This window comes from Scyliorhinus torazame, chromosome 2 (assembly GCF_047496885.1).
Source record: "Scyliorhinus torazame isolate Kashiwa2021f chromosome 2, sScyTor2.1, whole genome shotgun sequence".
In the NCBI taxonomy this organism is placed as follows: domain Eukaryota; kingdom Metazoa; phylum Chordata; class Chondrichthyes; order Carcharhiniformes; family Scyliorhinidae; genus Scyliorhinus; species Scyliorhinus torazame.
In genome coordinates, this window is record NC_092708.1 from 303,347,642 (window position 1) to 303,374,261 (window position 26,620).

A 26,620-nucleotide genomic window follows, 5' to 3' on the forward strand; every position below is an offset into this window, starting at 1 on the left:
CACTGACTGTACCGGGAATATTACTGTGATTCCCGGGAATGCACTGACTGTACTGGGGATATTACTGTAATTCCCGGGAATGCACTGATTGTACCGGGGATATTACTGTGATTCCCGGGAACGCACTGACTGTACTGGGGATATTGCTGTAATTCCCAGGAACGCACTGACTGTACCGGGGATATTACAGTGATTCCCGGGAACGCACTGACTGTACCGGGGATATTACTGTAATTCCCAGGAACGCACTGACTGTCCTGGGGATATTACTGTAATTCCCGGGAACGCACTGACTGTACCGGGGATATTACTGTAATTCCCAGGAACGCTCTGACTGTACTGGGGATATTACTGTGATTCCCAGGAACGCACTGACTGTACCGGGGATATTACTGTATTTGCCGGGAACGCACTGACTGTACCGGGGATATTACAGTGATTCCCGGGAACGCACTGACTGTACCGGGGATATTACTGTAATTCCCAGGAACGCACTGACTGTGCTGGGGATATTACTGTAATTCCCGGGAACGCACTGACTGTACCGGGGATATTACTGTAATTCCCAGGAACGCACTGACTGTACTGGGGATATTACTGTGATTCCCGGGAATGCACTGACTGTAACGGGGATATTACTGTAATTCCCGGGAACGCACTGACTGTACTGGGGATATTTCAGTGCTTCCCGGGAACGCACTGACTGTACTGGGAATATTACAGTAATTCCCAGGAACGCACTGACTGTACTGGGGATATTACTGTAATTCCCAAGAACGCACTGACTGTACCAGGGATATTACTGTAATTCCCGGAAACGCACTGACTGTACCGGGGTTAGTACTGTGATTCCCGGGAATGCATTGACTGTACCGGGGATATTACTGTAATTCCCAGGAACGCACCGACTGTACTGGGGATATTACTGTAATTCCCGGGAACGCACTGACTGTACCGGGGATATTACTGTAATTCCCAGGAACGCACTGACTGTACTGGGGATATTGCTGTAATTCCCAGGAACGCACTGACTGTACTGGGGATATTACTGTGATTCCCGGGAACGCGCTGACTGTACTGGGGTTATTACTGTGATTCCCGGGAACGCACTGACTGTACCGGGGATATTACTGTGATTCCCGGGAATGCACTGACTGTACTGGGGATATTACTGTAATTCCCGGGAATGCACTGACTGTACCGGGGATATTGCTGTAATTCCCGGGAACGCTCTGACTGTACCGGGGTTATTACTGTGATTCCCGGGAACGCACTGACTGTACCGGGAATATTACTGTGATTCCCGGGAATGCACTGACTGTACTGGGGATATTACTGTAATTCCCGGGAATGCACTGATTGTACCGGGGATATTACTGTGATTCCCGGGAACGCGCTGACTGTACTGGGGATATTGCTGTAATTCCCAGGAACGCACTGACTGTACCGGGGATATTACAGTGATTCCCGGGAACGCACTGACTGTACCGGGGATATTACTGTAATTCCCAGGAACGCACTGACTGTCCTGGGGATATTACTGTAATTCCCGGGAACGCACTGACTGTACCGGGGATATTACTGTAATTCCCAGGAACGCTCTGACTGTACTGGGGATATTACTGTGATTCCCAGGAACGCACTGACTGTACCGGGGATATTACTGTATTTGCCGGGAACGCACTGACTGTACCGGGGATATTACAGTGATTCCCGGGAACGCACTGACTGTACCGGGGATATTACTGTAATTCCCAGGAACGCACTGACTGTGCTGGGGATATTACTGTAATTCCCGGGAACGCACTGACTGTACCGGGGATATTACTGTAATTCCCAGGAACGCACTGACTGTACTGGGGATATTACTGTGATTCCCGGGAATGCACTGACTGTAACGGGGATATTACTGTAATTCCCGGGAACGCACTGACTGTACTGGGGATATTTCAGTGCTTCCCGGGAACGCACTGACTGTACTGGGAATATTACAGTAATTCCCAGGAACGCACTGACTGTACTGGGGATATTACTGTAATTCCCAAGAACGCACTGACTGTACCAGGGATATTACTGTAATTCCCGGAAACGCACTGACTGTACCGGGGTTAGTACTGTGATTCCCGGGAATGCATTGACTGTACCGGGGATATTACTGTAATTCCCAGGAACGCACCGACTGTACTGGGGATATTACTGTAATTCCCGGGAACGCACTGACTGTACCGGGGATATTACTGTAATTCCCAGGAACGCACTGACTGTACTGGGGATATTGCTGTAATTCCCAGGAACGCACTGACTGTACTGGGGATATTACTGTAATTCCCGGGAACGCGCTGACTGTACCGGGGATATTGCTGTAATTCCCGGGAACGCACTGACTGTACCGGGGATATTGCTGTAATTCCCGGGAACGCACTGACAGTACCGGGGATATTGCTGTAATTCCCAGGAACGCACTGACTGTACCGGGGATATTGCTGTAATTCCCGGGAACGCACTGACTGTACCGGGGATATTGCTGTAATTCCCGGGAATGCACTGACTGAACCGGGGATATTACTATAATTCCCGGGAACGCACTGACTGTACCGAGATATTACTGTGATTCCCGGGAACGCACTGACTGTACTGGGGATATTGCTGTAATTCCCAGGAACGCACTGACTGTACCGGGGATATTACAGTGATTCCCGGGAACGCACTGACTGTACCGGGGATAATACTGTAATTCCCAGGAACGCACTGACTGTACTGGGGATATTACTGTAATTCCCGGGAACTCACTGACTGTACCGGGGATATTACTGTAATTCCCAGGAACGCACTGACTGTACTGGGGATTTTACTGTGATTCCCGGGAATGCATTGACTGTACTGGGGATATTGCTGTAATTCCCGGGAATGCACCGAATGTACTGGGGATATTACTGTGATTCCTGGGAATGCACTGACTGTACCCGGGATATTACTGTGATACCCGGGAACGCACTGACTGTACCGGGGATATTGCTGTAATTCCCGGGAATGCACTGACTGAACCGGGGATATTACTATAATTCCCGGGAACGCACTGACTGTACCGAGATATTACTGTGATTCCCGGGAACGCACTGACTGTACTGGGGATATTGCTGTAATTCCCAGGAACGCACTGACTGTACCGGGGATATTACAGTGATTCCCGGGAACGCACTGACTGTACCGGGGATAATACTGTAATTCCCAGGAACGCACTGACTGTACTGGGGATATTACTGTAATTCCCGGGAACTCACTGACTGTACCGGGGATATTACTGTAATTCCCAGGAACGCACTGACTGTACTGGGGATTTTACTGTGATTCCCGGGAATGCATTGACTGTACTGGGGATATTACTGTAATTCCCAGGAACGCACTGACTGTACTGGGGATATTACTGTAATTCCCAAGAACGCACTGACTGTACCGGGGATATTACTGTGATTCCCGGGAATGCACTGACTGTACCGGGGATATTACAGTGATTCCCGGGAACGCACTGACTGTACCGGGGATATTACTGTAATTCCCAGGAACGCACTGACTGTACTGGGGATATTACTGTAATTCCCGGGAACGCACTGACTGTACCGGGGATATTACTGTAATTCCCAGGAACGCACTGACTGTACTGGGGATATTCCTGTGATTCCCGGGAATGCACTGACTGTAACGGGGATATTACTGTAATTCCCGGGAACGCACTGACTGTACTGGGGATATTACAGTGCTTCCCGGGAACGCACTGACTGTACTGGGAATATTACTGTAATTCCCAGGAACGCACTGACTGTACCGGGGATATTACTGTAATTCCCAAGAACGCACTGACTGTACCAGGGATATTACTGTAATTCCCGGAAACGCACTGACTGTACCGGGGTTAGTACTGTGATTCCCGGGAATGCATTGACTGTACCGGGGATATTACTGTAATTCCCTGGAACGCACCGACTGTACTGGGGATATTACTGTGATTCCCGGGAATGCACCGACTGTACTGGGGATATTACTGTAATTCCCGGGAATGCACTGACTGTAACGGGGATATTACTGTAATTCCCGGGAAAGCACTGACTGTACTGGGGATATTACAGTGATTCCCGGGAACGCACTGACTGTACTGGGAATATTACTGTAATTCCCAGGAACGCACTGACTGTACTGGGGATATTACTGTAATTCCCAGGAACGCACTGACTGTACCGGGGATATTACTGTGATTCCTGGGAACGCACTGACTGTACCGGGGATATTGCTGTAATTTCCAGGAATGCACTAACGGTACCGGGGATATTGCTGTAATTCCCAGGAATACACTGACTGTACCGGGGATATTACTATAATTTCTGGGAACGCACTGACTGCACCGGGGCTTTTACTGTGATTCCCAGGAATACACTGACTGTACCGGGGATATTACTATATTTCCCGGGAACGCACTGACTGTACCGGGGATATTACAGTGAGTCCCGGGAATGCACCGAATGTACTGGGGATATTACTCTGATTCCTGGGAATGCACTGACTGTACCCGGGATATTACTGTGATTCCCGGGAACGCACTGACTGTACTGGGGATATTGCTGTAATTCCCAGGAACGCACTGACTGTACCGGGGATATTACAGTGATTCCCGGGAACGCACTGACTGTACCGGGGATATTACTGTAATTCCCAGGAACGCACTGACTGTCCTGGGGATATTACTGTAATTCCCGGGAACGCACTGACTGTACCGGGGATATTACTGTAATTCCCAGGAACGCTCTGACTGTACTGGGGATATTACTGTGATTCCCAGGAACGCACTGACTGTACCGGGGATATTACTGTATTTGCCGGGAACGCACTGACTGTACCGGGGATATTACAGTGATTCCCGGGAACGCACTGACTGTACCGGGGATATTACTGTAATTCCCAGGAACGCACTGACTGTGCTGGGGATATTACTGTAATTCCCGGGAACGCACTGACTGTACCGGGGATATTACTGTAATTCCCAGGAACGCACTGACTGTACTGGGGATATTACTGTGATTCCCGGGAATGCACTGACTGTAACGGGGATATTACTGTAATTCCCGGGAACGCACTGACTGTACTGGGGATATTTCAGTGCTTCCCGGGAACGCACTGACTGTACTGGGAATATTACAGTAATTCCCAGGAACGCACTGACTGTACTGGGGATATTACTGTAATTCCCAAGAACGCACTGACTGTACCAGGGATATTACTGTAATTCCCGGAAACGCACTGACTGTACCGGGGTTAGTACTGTGATTCCCGGGAATGCATTGACTGTACCGGGGATATTACTGTAATTCCCAGGAACGCACCGACTGTACTGGGGATATTACTGTAATTCCCGGGAACGCACTGACTGTACCGGGGATATTACTGTAATTCCCAGGAACGCACTGACTGTACTGGGGATATTGCTGTAATTCCCAGGAACGCACTGACTGTACTGGGGATATTACTGTGATTCCCGGGAACGCGCTGACTGTACTGGGGTTATTACTGTGATTCCCGGGAACGCACTGACTGTACCGGGGATATTACTGTGATTCCCGGGAATGCACTGACTGTACTGGGGATATTACTGTAATTCCCGGGAATGCACTGACTGTACCGGGGATATTGCTGTAATTCCCGGGAACGCGCTGACTGTACCGGGGTTATTACTGTGATTCCCGGGAACGCACTGACTGTACCGGGAATATTACTGTGATTCCCGGGAATGCACTGACTGTACTGGGGATATTACTGTAATTCCCGGGAATGCACTGATTGTACCGGGGATATTACTGTGATTCCCGGGAACGCGCTGACTGTACTGGGGATATTGCTGTAATTCCCAGGAACGCACTGACTGTACCGGGGATATTACAGTGATTCCCGGGAACGCACTGACTGTACCGGGGATATTACTGTAATTCCCAGGAACACACTGACTGTCCTGGGGATATTACTGTAATTCCCGGGAACGCACTGACTGTACCGGGGATATTACTGTAATTCCCAGGAACGCTCTGACTGTACTGGGGATATTACTGTGATTCCCAGGAACGCACTGACTGTACCGGGGATATTACTGTATTTGCCGGGAACGCACTGACTGTACCGGGGATATTACAGTGATTCCCGGGAACGCACTGACTGTACCGGGGATATTACTGTAATTCCCAGGAACGCACTGACTGTGCTGGGGATATTACTGTAATTCCCGGGAACGCACTGACTGTACCGGGGATATTACTGTAATTCCCAGGAACGCACTGACTGTACTGGGGATATTACTGTGATTCCCGGGAATGCACTGACTGTAACGGGGATATTACTGTAATTCCCGGGAACGCACTGACTGTACTGGGGATATTTCAGTGCTTCCCGGGAACGCACTGACTGTACTGGGAATATTACAGTAATTCCCAGGAACGCACTGACTGTACCGGGGATATTGCTGTAATTCCCGGGAACGCACTGACTGTACCGGGGATATTGCTGTAATTCCCGGGAACGCACTGACTGTACCGGGGATATTGCTGTAATTCCCGGGAACGCACTGACAGTACCGGGGATATTGCTGTAATTCCCAGGAACGCACTGACAGTACCGGGGATATTGCTGTAATTCCCGGGAACGCACTGACAGTACCGGGGACATTGCTGTAATTCCCGGGAACGCACTGACTACCGGGGATATTGCTGTAATTCCCGGGAACGCACTGACTGTACCGGGGATATTGCTGTAATTCCCGGGAACGCACTGACAGTACCGGGGATATTGCTGTAATTCCCGGGAACGCACTGACAGTACCGGGGATATTGCTGTAATTCCCGGGAACGCACTGACTGTACCGGGGATATTGCTGTAATTCCCGGGAACGCACTGACTGTACCGGGGATATTGCTGTAATTCCCGGGAACGCACTGACTGTACCGGGGATATTGCTGTAATTCCCGGGAACGCACTGACTGTACCGGGGATATTGCTGTAATTCCCGGGAACGCACTGACTGTACCGGGGATATTGCTGTAATTCCCGGGAACGCACTGACTGTACCGGGGATATTGCTGTAATTCCCGGGAACGCACTGACTGTACCGGGGATATTGCTGTAATTCCCGGGAACGCACTGACTGTACCCGGGATATTGCTGTAATTCCCGGGAACGCACTGACTGTACCGGGGATATTGCTGTAATTCCCAGGAACGCACTGACTGTACCGGGGATATTGCTGTAATTCCCGGGAACGCACTGACTGTACCGGGGATATTGCTGTAATTCCCAGGAACGCACTGACTGTACCGGGGATATTGCTGTAATTCCCAGGAACGCACTGACTGTACCGGGGATATTGCTGTAATTCCCGGGAACGCACTGACTGTACCGGGGATATTGCTGTAATTCCCAGGAACGCACTGACTGTACCGGGGATATTGCTGTAATTCCCGGGAACGCACTGACTGTACCGGGGATATTGCTGTAATTCCCAGGAACGCACTGACTGTACCGGGGATATTGCTGTAATTCCCGGGAACGCACTGACTGTACCGGGGATATTGCTGTAATTCCCGGGAACGCACTGACTGTACCGGGGATATTGCTGTAATTCCCGGGAACGCACTGACTGTACCGGGGATATTGCTGTAATTCCCGGGAACGCACTGACTGTACCGGGGATATTGCTGTAATTCCCGGGAACGCACTGACTGTACCGGGGATATTGCTGTAATTCCCGGGAACGCACTGACTGTACCGGGGATATTGCTGTAATTCCCGGGAACGCACTGACTGTACCGGGGATATTGCTGTAATTCCCGGGAACGCACTGACTGTACCGGGGATATTGCTGTAATTCCCGGGAACGCACTGACTGTACCGGGGATATTGCTGTAATTCCCGGGAACGCACTGACTGTACCGGGGGGGTGGTGAGTATGTTGCTCACTGTCCCGCTCTGTTCCTCTCCGTCAATCCGCTCCGCGGTTTTCAGGGCCGGGCGCCATCCTGAAACTACAGAATCTGCTCTTTCTATCTCCGGGCGATGGGGCAAAGTTCACGGAATCAGCTTCCGGTTACACGCACGGCGGGAGGAAGGCGATGAGCGGCCGAATGAGAGATTGGGGGGGGGTCTCAGGGAGGGGAGATTGGGGGAGGTCTCAGGGAGGGGAGATTGGGGGGGGTCTCAGGGAGGGGAGATTGGGGGGGGGGTCTCAGGGAGGGGAGATTGGGGGGGGGGGTCTCAGGGAGGGGAGATTGGGGGGGGGGTCTCAGGGAGGGGAGATTGGGGGTGTCTCAGGGAGGGGGGGTCTCAGGGAGGGGAGATTGGGGTCTCAGGGAGGGGAGATTGGGGGGGGGTCTCAGGGAGGGGAGATTGGGGGGGGTCTCAGGGAGGGGAGATTGGGGGGGTCTCAGGGAGGGGAGATTGGGGGGGTCTCAGGAAGGGGAGATTGGGGGCGTCTCACGGAGGGGAGATTGGGGGGGGTCTCAGGGAGGGAGATTGGGGGGGTCTCAGGGAGGGGAGATTGGGGGGGGGTCTCAGGGAGGGGAGATTGGGGGGGGGGTCTCAGGGAGGGGAGATTGGGGGGGGTCTCAGGGAGGGAAGATTGGGGGGGTCTCAGGGAGAGGAGATTGGGGGGGTCTCAGGGAGGGGAGATTGGGGGGGTCTCAGGGAGGGGAGATTGGGGGGGGGTCTCAGGGAGGGGAGATTGTGGGGGGGGTCTCAGGGAGGGGAGATTGGGGGGGGTCTCAGGGAGGGGAGATTGGGGGGGTCTCAGGGAGGGGAGATTGGGGGGGTCTCAGGGAGGGGAGATTGGGAGAAAAAGCTTGGTGTGTGTCGGGAGGCGGGGTGATGCTGTGTGGGAGTGGGGGCGGGACGGGGGATGCAGGGCGTCAGGATTAAGTGAGTGCCAAGGGGTGGTCTGCATGCCAGGGACGTGGGGGTGTTTCTCCATAGAATCCATCGAGTCCGAAAGAGCACCCTCGCTAGGCTCACTTTCGCCTAGTAACCCATCCTAACCTGCACGGACACAGACCACCTGTCAGGGAGTGGAGGTTGTCAGAGGGGTGGGTATTGAGGTGGTACGGTGTTTCCAGAGGCGGCGGTGTCGCTAGAGATAGGGGGTCGGGGGGGGGGATCAGATCCGTGTGAACGATGGAACATAAGGGGAGGTGGGCAGTGATGTAAGGGGGTGTGGTATTTGTCAGGTGATATGGGGTTGTAAGAGGGCTATGCTGTTGTCAGGAAGGGGGGGGGGTAGTGGGGTGTTGAGGGAATGGAGCAGGATGTCGGGGATGAGGTGGCACCTTAGGGGAGAGACTGAGGGGAGATCAGAGGTAGGGAGAGACTGAGGAAGTCTGGTGATGGAGAGATTGAGGATAGAGGTGTCAGTAGGAGGGAGAGACTGAGAGGGTTTTGGAGAGGGAGGGTGGGACTGAGGGTTTTGGAGAGGGAGGGTGGGACTGAGGGGGTTTCTGAGGCTGGGTGGGACTGAGGGGGTTTTGGAGAGGGAGGGTGGGACTGAGGGGGTTTCGGCATGGCGGGGAGGAATTGAGAATGGGAGGGAGAGATTGAGAAGGAGAAACTGAGCTGTGTCATGGCCAGGGGCTAGGGAGGGACTGATAGAAGTTCAGGGCCAGGGGGCACAACTACCTCCCTCTTTGACACCTGCTGGTCCTGACATTCCTCTCACAGATGTCATGGATTAATTTGACTGGTCTTCAACCTGCCACAGAATGTTCATTTTAGCAGTGCAATTTTTAAAAAAAAAATTCATGAAAACCTGAGCTTTTTTATCCGTGGTCACTTGGTAGCACACTTGCCCTGAATCAGATGTTTGTGTGTTCAAGTCCCACTTCAGGACTCGAGCACAAAAATCTAGGATGACTCTGCACTGCAGTACTTTACACTGCACTGTCGGAAGTGCAGATGAGACTTTAAATTGAGACCTCATCTGGTTTTTCAGGTCAGCATTAAAGTTCCTATGGTGTTACTTTGGGTAAGAGCAGGAAGGTTAATCCAGCGTCCTGGCAAATATGTTATTGATTATCTGGTTATTATCATGTTCCTGTTTATCGAAACTTGCTGTGAGAAAATCGGCTGCATTGCCTACAATGGTGGCTGCATTGTCTACATTACAACGGTGGTTGCACTTCAAAATGGTTTTAGTGGCTGTCAAGCACTTTGAACATCCAGTGATCTTGAAAAGCACCATATAATTGCAAGTCTTTCTTTTGGAAGTATGTTTGTGCTATTTGTATATTTGTTATGATGAGATTATTAGTAAATCATATTTTATCCCTTTTTAAATCTGTTATCAACAATGGGAACGATAGATAGCACTTGCTGTGAACTAGGTATCACCTTTCACAACCTCAGGAAGTCCAAGTGTTTTACAGCCAGTGAAATAATGTTGCAATATAGGGAAACTCAACAGTCCGTGTGCACAGAAATAACAATGGGATAAATTACCAGAATATCTTGTACCATCCAAGACTATTTACTCAAATCTCTGGAGTGAAGCTTGAACCCATGACCTTCTTGCTAAGGATACAATACTGCCAAGTTTTTATAACAGAATAGAAGAGCCTATATTTATACAGCACTTTGCGATAGAAAAACATCCCAAAGCTCTTCACAGAGCTATCAATTTTTAAAATGGATGTTGAGTAAAAGGATATATTAAGAGGAGGGACCAAAACTTAATCAAAAAGGTGGATTTTAAAGTTGACCTTATAGCGAGCGTTCAGGGAGGGAAATGGTGAGTGAGGTGAGCAGTAGAGGCAGTGATTGGGAGAGGCGGCAAGCGGGAGGGAAACTGAGGGAGATGGCGAGTGGGAGAGCAGCGAACAGGAGGGTTCAGGGAGAGAAGTGACGAGTCAAGACAAACCGAGTCGGGAGAGGTATCAAAGGGATACGTTGAAGGAGAGTAAGTTATTAAGAGTTAACAAGAGGATGTTTGGGCCAGTTAGTACCACTGATCCGGTCACTGCTTCAGCTGATTTTGTAGAATTATTAAAGGAAGATTGATCCCAAAGACATGTAACATTAAAAATACAAGGGCCTTCAATTTTCATCACAGCTTTGATCTGAACTTGGACAAAAGAGCTGAACTCAGAAGGTGAGGTGAGAGTATCTGCCCTTGACATCAAGGCAGCATTTAATTGAATGTGGCATCAGGGAGCCTGCCAAAACTGAAGTCAATGGGAATCAAGGGGAAAATTCACCACGTGTTGAAGGCATACCTAGCAGAAATGAAGATGGCTATAGTTGTTGGAGGTCAATCATCTCAGTTACAGGACATCAACAGGAGTTCCTCAGGCTAATGTTCTAGACTCAACAATCTTCAGCTGCTTCATCAATGACCTCATAAGATCAGAAGTGGGGATGTTTGGTGAGGATTTCACAATGTTCAATACCATTCAGAACTCAGATTCTGTAGCCGTGCCCAAAGGCAGCAAGATCTGGACAACATTCTGGCTTGGACTGATACACGGCAAGTCACAGTTGTGCCACATAACTTGCAGGCAATGGCCATCTCTAACAAGAGAAAATCTAATCATCTTCCCTTGACATTCAATTGTACCACTATTGCTGAATCCCACACTATCAATATTCTTGGGGTTACCATTGACCAGAAACTGAACTGGACCAGCCAAATAAATACTATGGTTACAGGAGCAGGGCAGAGGAAGTTATCTCACCTGACTCCTCAAAGCCTGTCCACCATTTACAAGGAACATGTCAGGAATATAATGGAATACTCTACTTATCTGGATGAGTGCAGCTCCAACAATGCTAAACAATAATGTTTCCTATAAAGATGCAGCGACAGATGACTGAATGGACTCTTCGCAGAATACCATGAGCAGGCATGTGTACGCAAGCTGAAATAAATGGTGCAAGGTTCGGGTAGGGATGGGATGGGCAAAGTGCCTGAAAGGGGTTAAGTGAGAGATGACATGGCTAAATGAGGAGAGCAGAGGAGAATCTGAGGGGTACTGAGAGAAAAACGGGATATATTGATCTTCCAACCATATATCCAAACTATCATTAAGACTGCCTATTTCAACCTTAACGCCGCCCAACTGCTCCCAGCCTCAACTCATCTGCTGCTGAACCATTCAAATACACCTTTGTTACTATTCCAGCTCACTCCTGGATGGCCCTACACATTCTACCCTCCGTAATTTGATGTCATCCAAATCTCTGCTTTCAACGTCCTACCACGTAGTCCTGTAAGGAAGGAAATCTGCCGTCATTTCACAGTCTGGCCTACATGTGGCTGCAGACACACAGCAATGTGGTTGACTCTTAAATTCCCTCTGAAATGGCCTACCTCAGGGCAATTAGGGATGGTCAATAAATGCTTGCCTAAGAGTTCGGGGTGAAAATTCCTTTCAAGTGCCTAGGCATTTGAAAGCATGGCTACCTAATGTGGAGTGATAAACATTGGGGATGTGCAAGAGACTAGGACTGAAGGAGTGCCAATATCTCCAGGTGGTTCTTGGCTTAAGGAGACTAAAATAAAAATTGCTGGACTGGGGGCTAATAAATGGTAGGCGACCAATCAAAAGATCATCAAAATGGTAAATTTTAAGGGCAGCACGGTGGCGCAGTGGGTTAGCCCTGCTGCCCCACGGCGCCAAAGTCTCAGGTTCGATCCCGGCTCTGGGTCACTGTCCGTGTGGAGTTTGCACATTCTCCCCGTGTTTGCGTGGGTTTCGCCCCCACAACACAAAGATGTGCAGGGTAGGTGGATTGGCCACGCTAAATTGCCTCTTAATTGGAAAAAATGAATTGGGTACTCTAAATTTATTTTTTTTAAAGGTCAATTTTAGAGGTAATAAAGACACAAATAGATGAGGGTTCCAGCAGCAGATATGCTGTTGCTGGGACAGGGAATGCTAATATTTTGGAAGTGGGAATAGCAGTCTTGGCAATGGAATGACACATGGGGGTTGGAATAACTGCTCAGTGTTCAGTTGAATATATGCCATCACAAGGGCCATGAACTGTGTGCATGTTTAGATGTCATGAGGACAGATTAGATTTGAGTGATTCTGTTGACAAGTGTCAAGGCTCAAATGTGATAAATGAACACTTGAAAGAGTTACTGAGTCTCGAGCACCCATGGAACTCCAGGATATTCAGAATAGGAAGGAGGTGTGCATAGAGGGCCAATCCAGCACTGAGAAACATCCTGCTAACCAACGGCACTTTACTGTTTTTTTGGCCTCTGGGAGATTCTCTCCGCCGAGGCCGCACCTCTAAGATTTTCTGATGGCGAGTTTCAGGAAGCCATTTTATCCGGTGGCCCTGATCTCAACCTCCCTCCTCGTGTTTTTTACCCTTTCCTCACCCCCCAACCTTGGGGAGGCCCCATGGGTGCCCCTCACCTCCCCCCCCCCCCCCACCCATCTCCCCCCCCCTCCCCCAACCTGGCAAGGCCGCCTGGGCCCGATTCCTTTCAGTGCCAACCTGGCACCTTGGTACTTCCAACCTGGCAGTGCTCCTGGCACCCTAGCAGTGCTACCAGGGTGGCAATGCCAGAGTATCTGGCTGGGAGCGCATGGGTGGCACAGTGGTTAGCACTGCTGCCTCACAGCTCCAGTATCCCGGGTTCAATTCCGGCCTCGGGTGACTGTCTGTATGGAGTTTGCACTTTCTCCCCGTGTCTGCGTGAGTTTCCTCCGGGTGCTCCGGTTTTCTCCCACAGTCCAAAAATGTGCAGGTTAGGTGGATCAGCCAAGCTAAATTGCCCCTTAATGTCCAAAAGGTTAGGTGGAGTTACTGGGTTACGGGGATAGGGTGGAGGTGTAGGATTAAGTAGGGTGCTCTTTCCAAGAGCTGGTTCAGACTTGATGGGCCGAATAGTCTTCTTCTGCACTGTAAATTCTATGAATCTAGGTGCCAGGGGTGCCATCCTGCCCTGTCCCCGACCACCCAGGGGTCTTTAATGGTGACTCCCCCCCCCCCCCAGATGTCGTGACGACTGATCAACATTTGTGTGGACCAGTACTAGACAGTGCCCTGGCAAGGCCTCCAAGGCGGAGCTGGTGAGTCCCGGATGAATTGGCATCCAGGTATTTAAATGAGAAATATTCAGATCAGCGTGGGCGAGATCCAGATCGTGCTGGACGGATTGATTCGGGTGACATGTGATCGGCCTAGTATGGATCCCAATTTGGGGCTCGCGTGCGGTGTATCCATTGCGCCCAGATCCTCGCGGGGCTCAACGGGGTCGCTGAATTGTGCCAAGAGAAAACCAGAAAGAATCAAGATTTCTAAGTGCTATAAGTTAATATTCAGGAAATTAAAATATGTTCATGTGACTAAAACATTGTGCAACAGAAGCATTAAAATTGTATCGGCAACTTTTTCCACTTTGCAATATAAAATGTTACTTACGTTTTTGATGAAATGGCCAATTAGTATTTGGCTAGTCTGAAAATCAAGGTCAAAGCTTTTTTCTACTTTGTGGGCAACTATTTGCTTAACACTCAGCTCACATTCTGTTAAGAATAAAATTAAATAATAAAATGAAATAATTCAAACTTGTCTTTCTTCAGACTGAAAACCGTGCATACCAACAAGTTTCATCCTTTGTCCTTACCGTGATTTTCAGCTGCAACTTCAACTCTTGAATCAACAATTACTGACGATTTTTTAACCTCATCAAAATCTTTATTTAATGCTGAGGATATCAGCTTGTCTTCTATCTCCTGGTAACCAGTTTTCTCTTTCTTTATATCATATGGATCATTCTGTAATCGATTTCCTAATTTACTTCCCATCACAACTTTGGTACGTACTTTCTCCGAATCAGGTATTTTATCTGACAGGTTTAAGGTAGACATTTCCAGTATTTGTTTCTCCGGTACTTCTGAAATAATGTCATTGTTCTCCTTCTGCTCTTGCACAACTTTGCTCATTTGACCACTCTTACCAAGAATTTCTGAACTTTGTTCACTGTATGAAAGACCAGCCTCTAAAGTGTCTCCTGAAATGAAAGCACCTGCAAAATAAAGAATAAAGTTTTTGTTGTCTCCAATTATCTGCTTCTGCTGTGACATGATGAAAATGCTCTTTGATGCTCACCTTGATTTTGATGGCCTGAAAATTGATAGCAAAAAATTAGCAGAGATTTTTTAAAAAAAGAAAAATTCCAACTAAGGGGCAATTCAGCATGGCCAATCCACCTACCCTGCACATCTTAGGTTGTGGGGATGAGGGAAAATGTACAAACTCCACTCAGACAATTAGCAGAGATTCTGATAGTGATGTGATGAATTAGAGATAAATATTGTTTTGGGATTAGAAATTTTGAGGTGAACAACAAAGAACATACATTGTTGTGGTAGATGCAGTGTAACATCAATTTGGAAAAACAATTGTAGGTCATCTATTATTGTAGGAAGCAAGAAGGCTTCTATCTTTAAAAATCTACTGTTAAGTTAATTCATGAAGACTTAATGCTAATGCTAATAAAACATTTCTATTTTCTTCCAAAGTCTGACGATCCACCATACTGAGTTTTCTTTTCTTTGGAGTCTCCAAGTTATGTATCACCTGAGAATTCAGTGCTGGTCGAAGGACATGGTTAAAAAAAACTACCAACACGAAAAGGAGATAATGGTTGGGATTCTCTGGTCCGCCAGCTGTGTTTTCCTGCGCGGCATCCCCCCCCCCACTCCCTCTCGGCAGCGGGATTCTCTGTTCTCACAGCCAGCCAATGGAGTTTGCTGGTGGGTGCGCTGCCGGCGGATCAGAGGATCCCGAAAGAGAATTACACATTGTGTTTGGTCTATACCTTGCAAAGGAATCCACCAAACAACTAGATTTGTCCAAATCAGGATCTTTATTGAATCAGACGGTAAGATAACAATCTCTTATGTTACAGAGCAAGTTATCATGGAGTTTCTTTGTACTCCTCTGGAACTACACCTAGCATGACTTCACCTGTATGTCTTACTATCATCTCCTACAACTTTCTTGTGATGGCCAGATGTGTCTCCCCTTATTGAGGGGCTGGTTTAGCACACAGCTAAATTGCTGGCTTGGAAAGCAGGCCAGCAGCACGGTTCAATTCCCGTAACAGCCTCCCCCAACAGGTGCCGGAATGTGGCGACTAGGGGCTTTTCACAGTAACTTAATTGAAGCCTACTTGTGACAATAAACGATTTTTTTCATGGTCACATGGTCACGGTCTTGAGACCGCATGGTGTGTCTCCACCACCACCTGCTGGTTGGAGGTCGCACACCATCCATCTATGATATTGCTTATAGGCATATCACCACAAACATGTTTGCAGTTGTCAAGAGACTGAATGCAGTCACATATCAAGTGAATATCGGAGAGAGTCCTCTGCCAGCTTTGCATAGATCATTTGTTTAAAAGTAGAAATCTGACAAAACGAGAGCAAGAGAAATCGATCATCTAAATTCCTCCCACAGCACAAAGTGAAAGTCACAATGAAGCTGAAAGTTTGCCAATAGCACAGAATCCACCAGTACAGCAAAGTGAGCCAGAGTCTTTGATTAAGACAAATCTTTTTTTTTTAAACAATATTTTATTGAAAATTTTTGGTCAACCAACACAGTACATTGTGCATCCTTTACACAACATTGTAACAATACAGATAATAATGACCTTTTTTAAATTTAAACAAAAACAACAACAAATAAATAAATATTAAATAACAAAAAAAAAAAACTAGCCCTAATTGGCAACTGCCTTGTCTCAGGCCACACCCCCCCCCCCCCCCCCCCCCCCAAGTCCTGGGCCGCTGCTGCTGCCTTCTTTGTTCTCCCCTATCTATTTTTCCGCAAGATATTCGACGAACGGTTGCCACCGCCTAGTAAACCCTTGAGCCGACCCCCTTAGGACGAACTTAATCCGCTCTAACTTTATGAACCCCGCCATATCATTTATCCAGGTCTCCACCCCCGGGGGCTTGGCTTCTTTCCACATTAGCAATATTCTGCGCCGGGCTACTAGGGACGCAAAGGCCAAAACATCGGCCTCTTTCGCCTCCTGCACTCCCGGCTCTTGTGCAACCCCAAATATAGCCAACCCCCAGCTTGGTTCGACCCGGACTCCTACTACTTTTGAAAGCACCTTTGTCACCCCCATCCAAAACCCCTGTAGTGCCGGGCATGACCAAAACATATGGGTATGATTCGCTGGGCTTCTCGAGCACCTCGCACACCTATCCTCCACCCCAAAAAATTTACTGAGCCGTGTTCCAGTCATATGTGCCCTGTGTAATACCTTAAACTGAATCAGGCTTAGCCTGGCGCACGAGGACGACGGGTTTACCCTGTTTAGGGCATCTGCCCACATCCCCTCCTCAATCTCCTCCCCTAGCTCTTCTTCCCATTTCCCTTTTAGTTCGTCCATCATAGTCTCCCCTTCGTCTCTCATTTCCCTATATATATCCGACACCTTACCGTCCCCCACCCATTTCTTTGAGATGACTCTGTCCTGCACCTCTTGTGTCGGGAGCTGCGGGAATTCCCTCACCTGCTGCCTCGCAAAAGCCCTCAATTGCATGTACCTGAATGCATTCCCTTGGGGCAACCCATATTTCTCGGTCAGCGCTCCCAGACTCGCAAACTTCCCATCCACAAATAGATCTTTCAATTGCGTTATACCTGCTCTTTGCCACATTCCATATCCCCCATCCATTCCCCCCGGGGCAAACCTATGGTTGTTTCTTATCGGGGACCCCCCCAGTGCTCCGGTCTTTCCCCTATGTCGTCTCCACTGTCCCCAAATCTTCAGTGTAGCTACCACCACCGGACTCGTGGTATAGTTCCTTGGTGAGAACGGCAATGGGGCTGTCACCATAGCCTGCAGGCTGGTCCCCCTACAGGACGCCCTCTCTAATCTCTTCCACGCCGCTCCTTCCTCCTCTCCCATCCACTTACTCACCATTGAAATATTAGCGGCCCAATAATACTCACTTAGGCTCGGTAGTGCCAGCCCCCCCCTATCCCTACTACGCTGTAAGAATCCCTTCCTCACTCTCGGAGTCTTCCCGGCCCAAACAAAACCCATAATACTCTTTTCTATCCTTTTGAAAAAAGCCTTCGTGATCACCACCGGGAGACACTGAAACACAAAAAGGAATCTCGGGAGGACCACCATCTTAACTGCCTGCACCCTCCCTGCCATTGACAATGCTACCATGTCCCATCTCTTGAAATCTTCCTCCATCTGTTCCACCAACCGCGTCAAATTTAGCCTGTGCAATGTGCCCCAATTCTTAGCTATCTGGATCCCCAGGTAACGAAAGTCTCTTGTTACCTTCCTCAACGGTAGGTCTTCTATTTCTCTACTCTGCTCCCCTGGATGCACCACAAACAGCTCACTCTTTCCCATATTCAATTTATACCCTGAAAAATCCCCAAACTCCCCAAGTATCCGCATTATTTCTGGCATCCCCTCCGCTGGATCCGCCACATATAGTAGCAGATCATCCGCATATAAAGATACCCGGTGTTCTTCTCCTCCCCTAAGTATTCCCCTCCATCCCTTGGAACCTCTCAGCGCTATCGCCAGGGGCTCAATCGCCAGTGCAAACAGTAATGGGGACAGAGGACATCCCTGCCTTGTCCCTCTATGGAGCCGAAAATATGCCGATCCCCGTCCATTCGTGACCACACTCGCCACTGGGGCCCTATACAACAGCTGCACCCATCTAACATACCCCTCTCCGAACCCAAATCTCCTCAACACCTCCCACAGATAATCCCACTCCACTCTATCAAATGCTTTCTCGGCATCCATCGCCACTACTATCTCCGTTTCACCCTCTGGTGGGGCCATCATCATTACCCCTAACAACCTCCGTATGTTCGTGTTCAGCTGTCTCCCCTTCACAAACCCAGTTTGGTCCTCATGAACCACCCCCGGGACACATTCCTCTATTCTCATTGCCATTACCTTGGCCAAGACCTTGGCATCTACATTGAGGAGGGAGATTGGTCTGTAGGACCCGCATTGTAGCGGATCCTTTTCCTTCTTTAAGAGAAGCGATATCGTTGCTTCTGACATAGTCGGGGGCAGTTGTCCCCTTTCCTTTGCCTCGTTGAAGGTCCTCGTCAGTAGCGGGGCGAGCAAGTCCAAATATTTTCTGTAAAATTCAACTGGGAATCCGTCCGGTCCCGGGGCCTTTCCCGTCTGCATGTTCCTAATTCCTTTCACCACTTCTTCTACCGTGATCTGTGCTCCCAATCCCATCCTTTCCTGCTCTTCCACCTTGGGAATTTCCAGCCGATCCAAAAACTCCATCATTCTCTCCCTCCCATCCGGGGGTTGAGGTTCATACAATTTTTTATAAAATGTCTGAAACACTTCATTCACTCTCTCCGCTCCCCGCTCCGTCTCTCCATCTTCGTCTCTCACCCCCCCTATTTCCCTCGCTGCTCCCCTTTTCCTCAATTGGTGTGCCAGCAATCTGCTCGCCTTCTCTCCATATTCATACTGTACACCCTGCGCCTTCCTCCATTGTGCCTCTGCAGTGCCTGTGGTCAGCAAGTCAAATTCCACATGCAGCCTTTGCCTTTCCCTATACAGTCCCTCCTCCGGTGCTTCCGCATACTGTCTGTCCACCCTCAAAAGTTCTTGCAACAACCGCTCCCGTTCCTTACTCTCCTGCTTCCCTTTATGTGTCCTTATTGATATCAGCTCCCCCCTAACCACCGCCTTCAACGCCTCCCAGACCACTCCCACCTGAACCTCCCCATTGTCATTGAGTTCCAAGTACTTTTCAATGCATCCCCTCACCCTTAAGCACACCCCCTCATCCGCCATTAGTCCCATGTCCATTCTCCAGGGTGGACGCCCTCTTGTTTCCTCCCCTATCTCCAAGTCTACCCAGTGTGGGGCATGATCCGAAATGGCTATAGCCGTATATTCCGTTCCCCTCACCCTCGGGATCAATGCCCTACCCAACACAAAAAAGTCTATGCGTGAATAGACTTTATGGACATAGGAGAAAAACGAGAACTCCTTACTCCTAGGTCTACTGAATCTCCACGGGTCCACCCCTCCCATCTGCTCCATAAAATCCTTAAGCACCTTGGCTGCTGCCGGCCTCCTACCAGTCCTGGACTTCGACCTATCCAGCCTTGGTTCCAACACCGTGTTAAAGTCTCCCCCCATTATCAGCTTTCCGGTCTCTAGGTCTGGGATGCGTCCTAGCATTCGCCTCATAAAATTGGCATCGTCCCAATTCGGGGCATACACGTTTACCAACACCACCATCTCTCCCTGTAATTTGCCACTCACCATCACGTATCTGCCCCCGTTATCCGCCACTATAGTCTTTGCCTCGAACATTACCCGCTTCCCCACTAATATAGCCACCCCCCTGTTTTTCGCATCCAGCCCCGAATGGAACACCTGCCCTACCCATCCTTTGCGCAACCTAACCTGATCTATCAGTTTCAGGTGCGTTTCCTGTAACATGACCACATCTGCTTTAAGTTTCTTAAGGTGTGCGAGTACTCGTGCCCTCTTTATCGGCCCGTTAAGCCCCCTCACGTTCCACGTGATCAGCCGAGTTGGGGGGCTTCCCACCCCCCCCCCCTTGCCGGTTAGCCATCATCTTTTTCCAGCTTCTCGCCCAGTTCCCACGCGGCTGTATTTCTCCCAGACGGTGCCCCCCCGCCCATCCTTTCCCGCACCCACTCCCCCCTTTCCCCAGCAGCAGCAACCCAGTAATTCCCCCCTCCCCCCCCCCCCCCCCGCTAGACCCCCCGCTAGCGTAATTACTCCCCCCATGTTGCTCCCAGAAGTCAGCAAACTCTGGCTGACCTCGGCTTCCCCCCGTGATCACGGCTCGCCCCGTGCGGCGCCCCCTCCTTCCTGCTTCTCTATTCCCGCCATAATTATCATAGCGCGGGAACCAAGCCCGCGCCTCTCCCTCGGCCCCGCCTCCCATGGCCAACGCCCCATCTCTCCCTCCCCACCTCCCCCCATCACCACCTGTGGGAGAAAGAAAAGTTACCATACCGCAGGATTAATCATACAATCCCTCTTCGCCCCCCCCCCCACTCGTCCCACCACTTTGTCCAAACGTTCATTTTCGTAGTCCAATCATTCCAATTTTTCTTCTACAATAAAAGTCCACGCTTCATCCGCCGTCTCAAAGTAGTGGTGCCTCCCTTGATATGTGACCCACAGTCTTGCCGGTTGCAGCATTCCAAACTTTATCTTTTTTTTGTGAAGTACCGCTTTGGCCCGATTAAAGCTCGCCCTCCTTCTCGCCACCTCCGCACTCCAATCTTGATAGACGCGGATCACCGCGTTCTCCCATTTACTACACCGAGTTTTCTTCGCCCATCTAAGGACCATTTCTCTATCCTTAAAACGGAGAAATCTCACCACTATGGCTCTGGGAGCTTCTCCTGCTCTCGGTCCTCGCACCATAACTCGGTATGCTCCCTCCACCTCCAACGGACCCGTCGGGGCCTCCACTCCCATTAACGAGTGCAGCATCGTGCTCACATATGCCCCGACGTCCGCCCCCTCCACACCTTCAGGAAGGCCAAGAATCCTCAAGTTGTTCCTCCTTGCGTTATTTTCCAGTGCCTCCAACCTCTCCACAGATCGTTTCTGGTGTGCCTCCTGTATCTCCGACTTCACCACCAGGCCCTGTATGTCGTTTTCATTCTCTGCTGCTTTCGCCTTCACGACCCGAAGCTCCTGCTCCTGGGTCTTTTGTTCCTCTTTCAGCCCTTCAATCGCCTGTAGTATCGGGGCCAACAACTCTTTCTTCATTTCCTTTTTTATCTCCTCCACGCAGCGTTTCAAAAACTCTTGTTGTTCAGGGCCCCATATGAAACTGCCACCTTCCGACGCCATCTTGGTTTCTGCTTGCCTTCCTTGCCGTTGTTCCAAAGGATCCGCTGCAATCCGGCCACTTTCCTCTCCTTTTTCCATCCGTGTCCAGGGGGAACACCCTTCTGGTTTACCGCACGGTGTTTTCAGCCGTTAAAATTGCCGTTGGGGCTCCTATCAAGAGCCCAAAAGTCCGTTTCACAGGGAGCTGCCGAAACGTGCGACTCAGCTGGTCATCGCCGCACCCGGAAGTCGATTAAGACAAATCTTGATGTCAGTGAACCATTAAGTGAAGTTGATAGTCAACGTTCGGATTTTCAGTTAGACATGTTGAGAGGCATATTCGGGGTGTCGGATAAGCTGGGGTTGGAAGCGGGTGTTGAGGCAGATGTCTTAGCCTTCGCCTCACTGTTCGCCCGAAAGCGGGTCCTGTTGGAGTGGAGGTCAGCTTCTCCACCCTGTGCCTCGGCGTGGCGGGGGGACCTGCCACCAGTCCAAACAGATCTGTTGGAACCAGTCTCTGCCCAGAAGACTAAAAGGTAAAGTCACCATAGACCCAGATGACCATAGACTGCTTTCCCCTTTCGAGGGGGAGAGCTGATTGGTGGTGATTTAACATGAGGATCGCCACACCTCAGGTGAAAATTGGCAAATTTTCAAAACGGGAGCTGTTATATTACTCTGGTAATGTATCGTTACTCTGCTTTGTAGTCCAGAATGGTCCGCTGGTGTGATTATAAAGAAACCACCAATCTCTAACTTAAAGCAAAACTGATTTATTGAATAATGATTAAATTATATTGAGTTCGCACACTCCACAGAACTATAACTATTAATAAAGTAAGCTATGTTTAAGCAATAACTATTGAACTACACGTGCTACTTCTATCTAGTCTTAACTATGCTGTGATCTATCTCTCTCTGCTGATAACACATAACTGACTACCAAAGATTCCCTGAATTCTTATATTTATACTGGGAACTAGTGGTGCCCTCTGGTGTTTGTATTACACTGAGATGTAATAATTAACCCTTTACTTATATACATATATATACATACATCATTACAGGACCTTAAACAAGGTCATCGGTATTTCAGGAATGCCTCGGTAAAATCAAGGGAGCAAAGGCAAAAAGCTACGTGGACCCCGTGCCCTACTCAAGTATTTCAGGGCACGACCGGTCCCCTATACCTTGCTCACCAAGGTGGAGACTGAACTTGAGCAATTGGAGCGTTTAACATCATATGGCGGGTACAATATGCGGTATGAGCCACGGTCCTCAAGCCCGACAAGTCAGTCCACCTTTCGGGGAACATGAACATTACCCAGCACATATTGGAAAATATCCAAGAGCTGTCTAAGGTGGGGGTGTTAATCGCAGGAGCCACCAAAAAAGAATATCTGGAAGACATGGAGGAAGTCCTATGTCATTTCTCTAATTCAGGCATCCGTCTCAAGTGGGAAAAGTTCATGTCCCAGACGGGTGAGGTAACATACCTCAGGTACCTGTTGTGTTCGATGGCTTCCCTGATCATGAAGGTACACATAGAACACGAAGATATGATTGCTATAAGTATTTATTGTTGACATGCTTGATGGTAACTATGCATTTCGATGTACAAACAATTCTGTCCCAAGATACTGTGAAACTAAGGAGAGAGGTGACTGTCCCCATGTCCGTTCTAATACCAAGTGCCCGCATCTTGTCCTTCACCCTGTCTATATATGTCTATATGGGTGTCTGGTTCACACAGTCAGTTGTTGCATTAGGCAGCTGCGCCACCTCGGAGTAGTTTGAAAAGTAATCGATGACAACCAGGTAATCTCTCCCTCGAAAGTGGAAGAAGTCCATACCGACGTTGTACCGCGGGCTGTCAACAATGTCTTCGACTTGCTTGGGCTCCGCTGGAAAACAGCGAAAGTTTTGACAGGTATCATACTGTTCCACCATGCTTGCTATGTCCTGGGTGATACCAGGCAGTATACCGTCTCCAGGGTCCTGCGTTTGCATTTGTCAATGCCCAAATATCCTTTGTGCAACTTTCTTTTAGCATGAGCGGCCGTAGCAAGTGGGGGATGACAATCCTGTGCTGCCTTAAAAGCAGACCATCCACACCATTGAGCTTGGTGCGAACATTGTAATAGGCGGGGCAGGAACCTTTTTTTAGACACATGGTAACCTGTTGAAGCACCGGATCTTTGGCCGTTTCTGCCTTAATGAGCTTCGATTTCTCATCCGATATCGGTCGTGATGCAGCCGCCATGTTGACATGTACTTGAACTTCGTCCCCCCCTGGACAGACTTCATTTACGGACGCAGCTCTTGAGAGTGTGTCAGCGACAGGCAGAAATTTGCCTGGTGTGTAGATCAGGTTGAAGTCATACAGCTGAAGCTTCATCATGAGCCGTTGTATCCGCGGGGACATCTGACATAGGTTCTTGAAATGAAATGAAATGAAAAGAAAATCGCTTATTGTCACAAGTAGGCTTCAATGAAGTTACTGTGAAAAGCCCCTAGTCGCCACATTCCAGCGCCTGTTCGGGGAGGCTGTTACGGGAATTGAACCGTGCTGCTGGCCTGCCTTGGTCTGCTTTCAAAGCCAATGATTTAGCCCTGTGCTAAACAGCCCCTGTGGACTATCAAGACCAGCGGTCTGTGGCCCGTCTCAACTAAAAATGTGGAAAGCCCATATACATAATCGTGAAACTTTTCAAGCCCAGTGACAAGTCTCCGGCATTCCTTATCAATTTGTGCATACCTGCGCTCTGTGTCTGTCATGGCCCTTGAGGCATATGCTACCGGCAGCCAATCCCCATTCGCACTTTGTTCCAACAGGACTGCTCCGATCCCATCTTAAGATGCATCCGTGGAGATTTTGGTCTTCTTGGCCGGGTCGGAAAAAGTCAGGACGGATGCCGTCGTTAGGGTGACTGCTCATGTTTCAGTGACCACTGGAAGACCACATCCTTCTTAATGGACTCCCTGAGCTGCGACGTCTTGGAAGCAAGGTTGGGAATAAATTTTCCAACAAAGTTGTTCATACCCAGAATTCGTAGTACACCCTTTATATCCGTGGGCATCTCAATGATGGCCTTGATCTTCTCATTTTCTGGTTGCACCCCTTCGATGGTATCTTATCTCCTAGAAAAGTGATGGTATCTACGCCGACTTGGCATTTCACCTGATTGAGTTTGAGGCCATTTTTGCTGACCATTTGGAGCACTTGAAAGAGTCATGTATCATGCTCCTCATGCATGGATCCCCAGATTATGATGTCATCAACATACACATGAACACCCGGCAGCCCTTCCACTATGTGTTCCATGGCCCGCTGAAATATTCCCGATGCAGACATGATTCCGAAGGGCATTTGCTGAAAACAGTACCGGCCAAAGAGCTTATTGAAAGTGCACAGTCTTGTACTTGCCTCATCAAGCTTGAGCTGCCAGTAGTCCTGTGCATTTGGCTTGCTGAAGCATGTTGCTCCAGCCAGCTCGCATGCAATTTCCTCCCTTTTTGGGATGAGTTAGTGCTCTCTTTTGATGCTCGCGTTGATGTCCTTGGGGTCCATCCAAATTCTCAGGTCCCCGTTCCGTTTCTTAATGCCATCGAGCTCACCCAGTCCATGAGCTCTTCAATGTGCCTAATGTCACCCAGGGTTGTTATCCGCTGCAGCTCAGCCTTGAGTTTCTCCGTCAACGGGGCAGGAACCCATCTGGGCGTATGCACCACCGGTCTCGCATCCTCCTTCAGTTGTATGCGGTAGGTGAACGGTAGTGTGCCAAACTACTGAAATACCTCTGAATGTGTCTTGGAAATGGTCTCCACCGAGGTGTGTCGGGGGGTGCCATGCAATCTGCGGTGTACATCTTCTTGACTAGCCCGAGCTCTCCACATGCCTGCACCCCAATGTGTGTTTCAAGCTTCTGACAGTGATATCCAGCTCGCATTCTCCCACGGTCGCGATCTGATGACCATTGTAGTCCTCGAGAATCATTCCTGCCAGATCAATGTGAGGTACTATCCACAGAGAGCGGAATCAGGTTGGTTCTCACTCCCATATCAAGCTTGCACTTGATGACCGTTCCATTGAGCATTACCGGGATTGTCCATCTCCTCGATGGCTCCCACATTTGCCTCACTGTGACTGCAGACTGTAAGTGTCACTTCTTTGTTCAGGCTGGCCGAATCACTCGACTCATTTTTTAATAACCATATTCACAGCAGCTCAGTGATTGACCCTTTTGTCCTTATCTGGGATCTTCTTCTCTGCCCGATCAACTGTGCATCGGCGAGCAAAGTGACCCTTCCTGCCACTGGTAAAGCAGGACATCGCCGCGGCGAGTGTCTGTTGCCACAACGTGAGCATAAAATGGCTGCTGACCAAAATGATCACCCCCAACGAGATCACGTTTCTTGTACTGTCCAAAATGGCCGCCCCCATCGTGACCACGTTTTGTCTGATGTCTCTTATTGTTGTGTTCAAAATGGCCACCCCATTATGAGTACGTTTCTTTCGATACTACGTAGCAGATCGCTCAAATTGGCCACCTGAGCTGTGACCATGTTTTATGTTCGGCTGCATATCAGTGTGCACAAAATGGCCACCCGCATCGTGACCACGTTTCGTACTAAACTGTGTCTCAGCATTTGTGGCGCCAGTATCATTTCCCGGATTGGCACCAACACGTACTACGCTGAAGGCCCCGATCCACTGTGCAGAGA

General features: G+C 49.3%; 1 protein-coding gene across 3 annotated transcripts in view; it reads right to left on the reverse strand.

Moving 5' to 3' along the window:
- Positions 1-26,620, reverse strand: part of mia2 (MIA SH3 domain ER export factor 2) — a 145,699-nt gene that overhangs the window by 95,893 nt on the left and 23,186 nt on the right. For all 3 annotated transcript variants that reach the window (XM_072489035.1, XM_072489045.1, XM_072489039.1), the window contains 2 exons: positions 14,657-15,058; positions 14,452-14,555 (listed from right to left, as the gene is read on the reverse strand). In XM_072489035.1, coding sequence (XP_072345136.1) covers positions 14,452-14,555; positions 14,657-15,058 — 506 coding nt within the window. The remainder of the gene's footprint in view (positions 1-14,451; positions 14,556-14,656; positions 15,059-26,620) is intronic.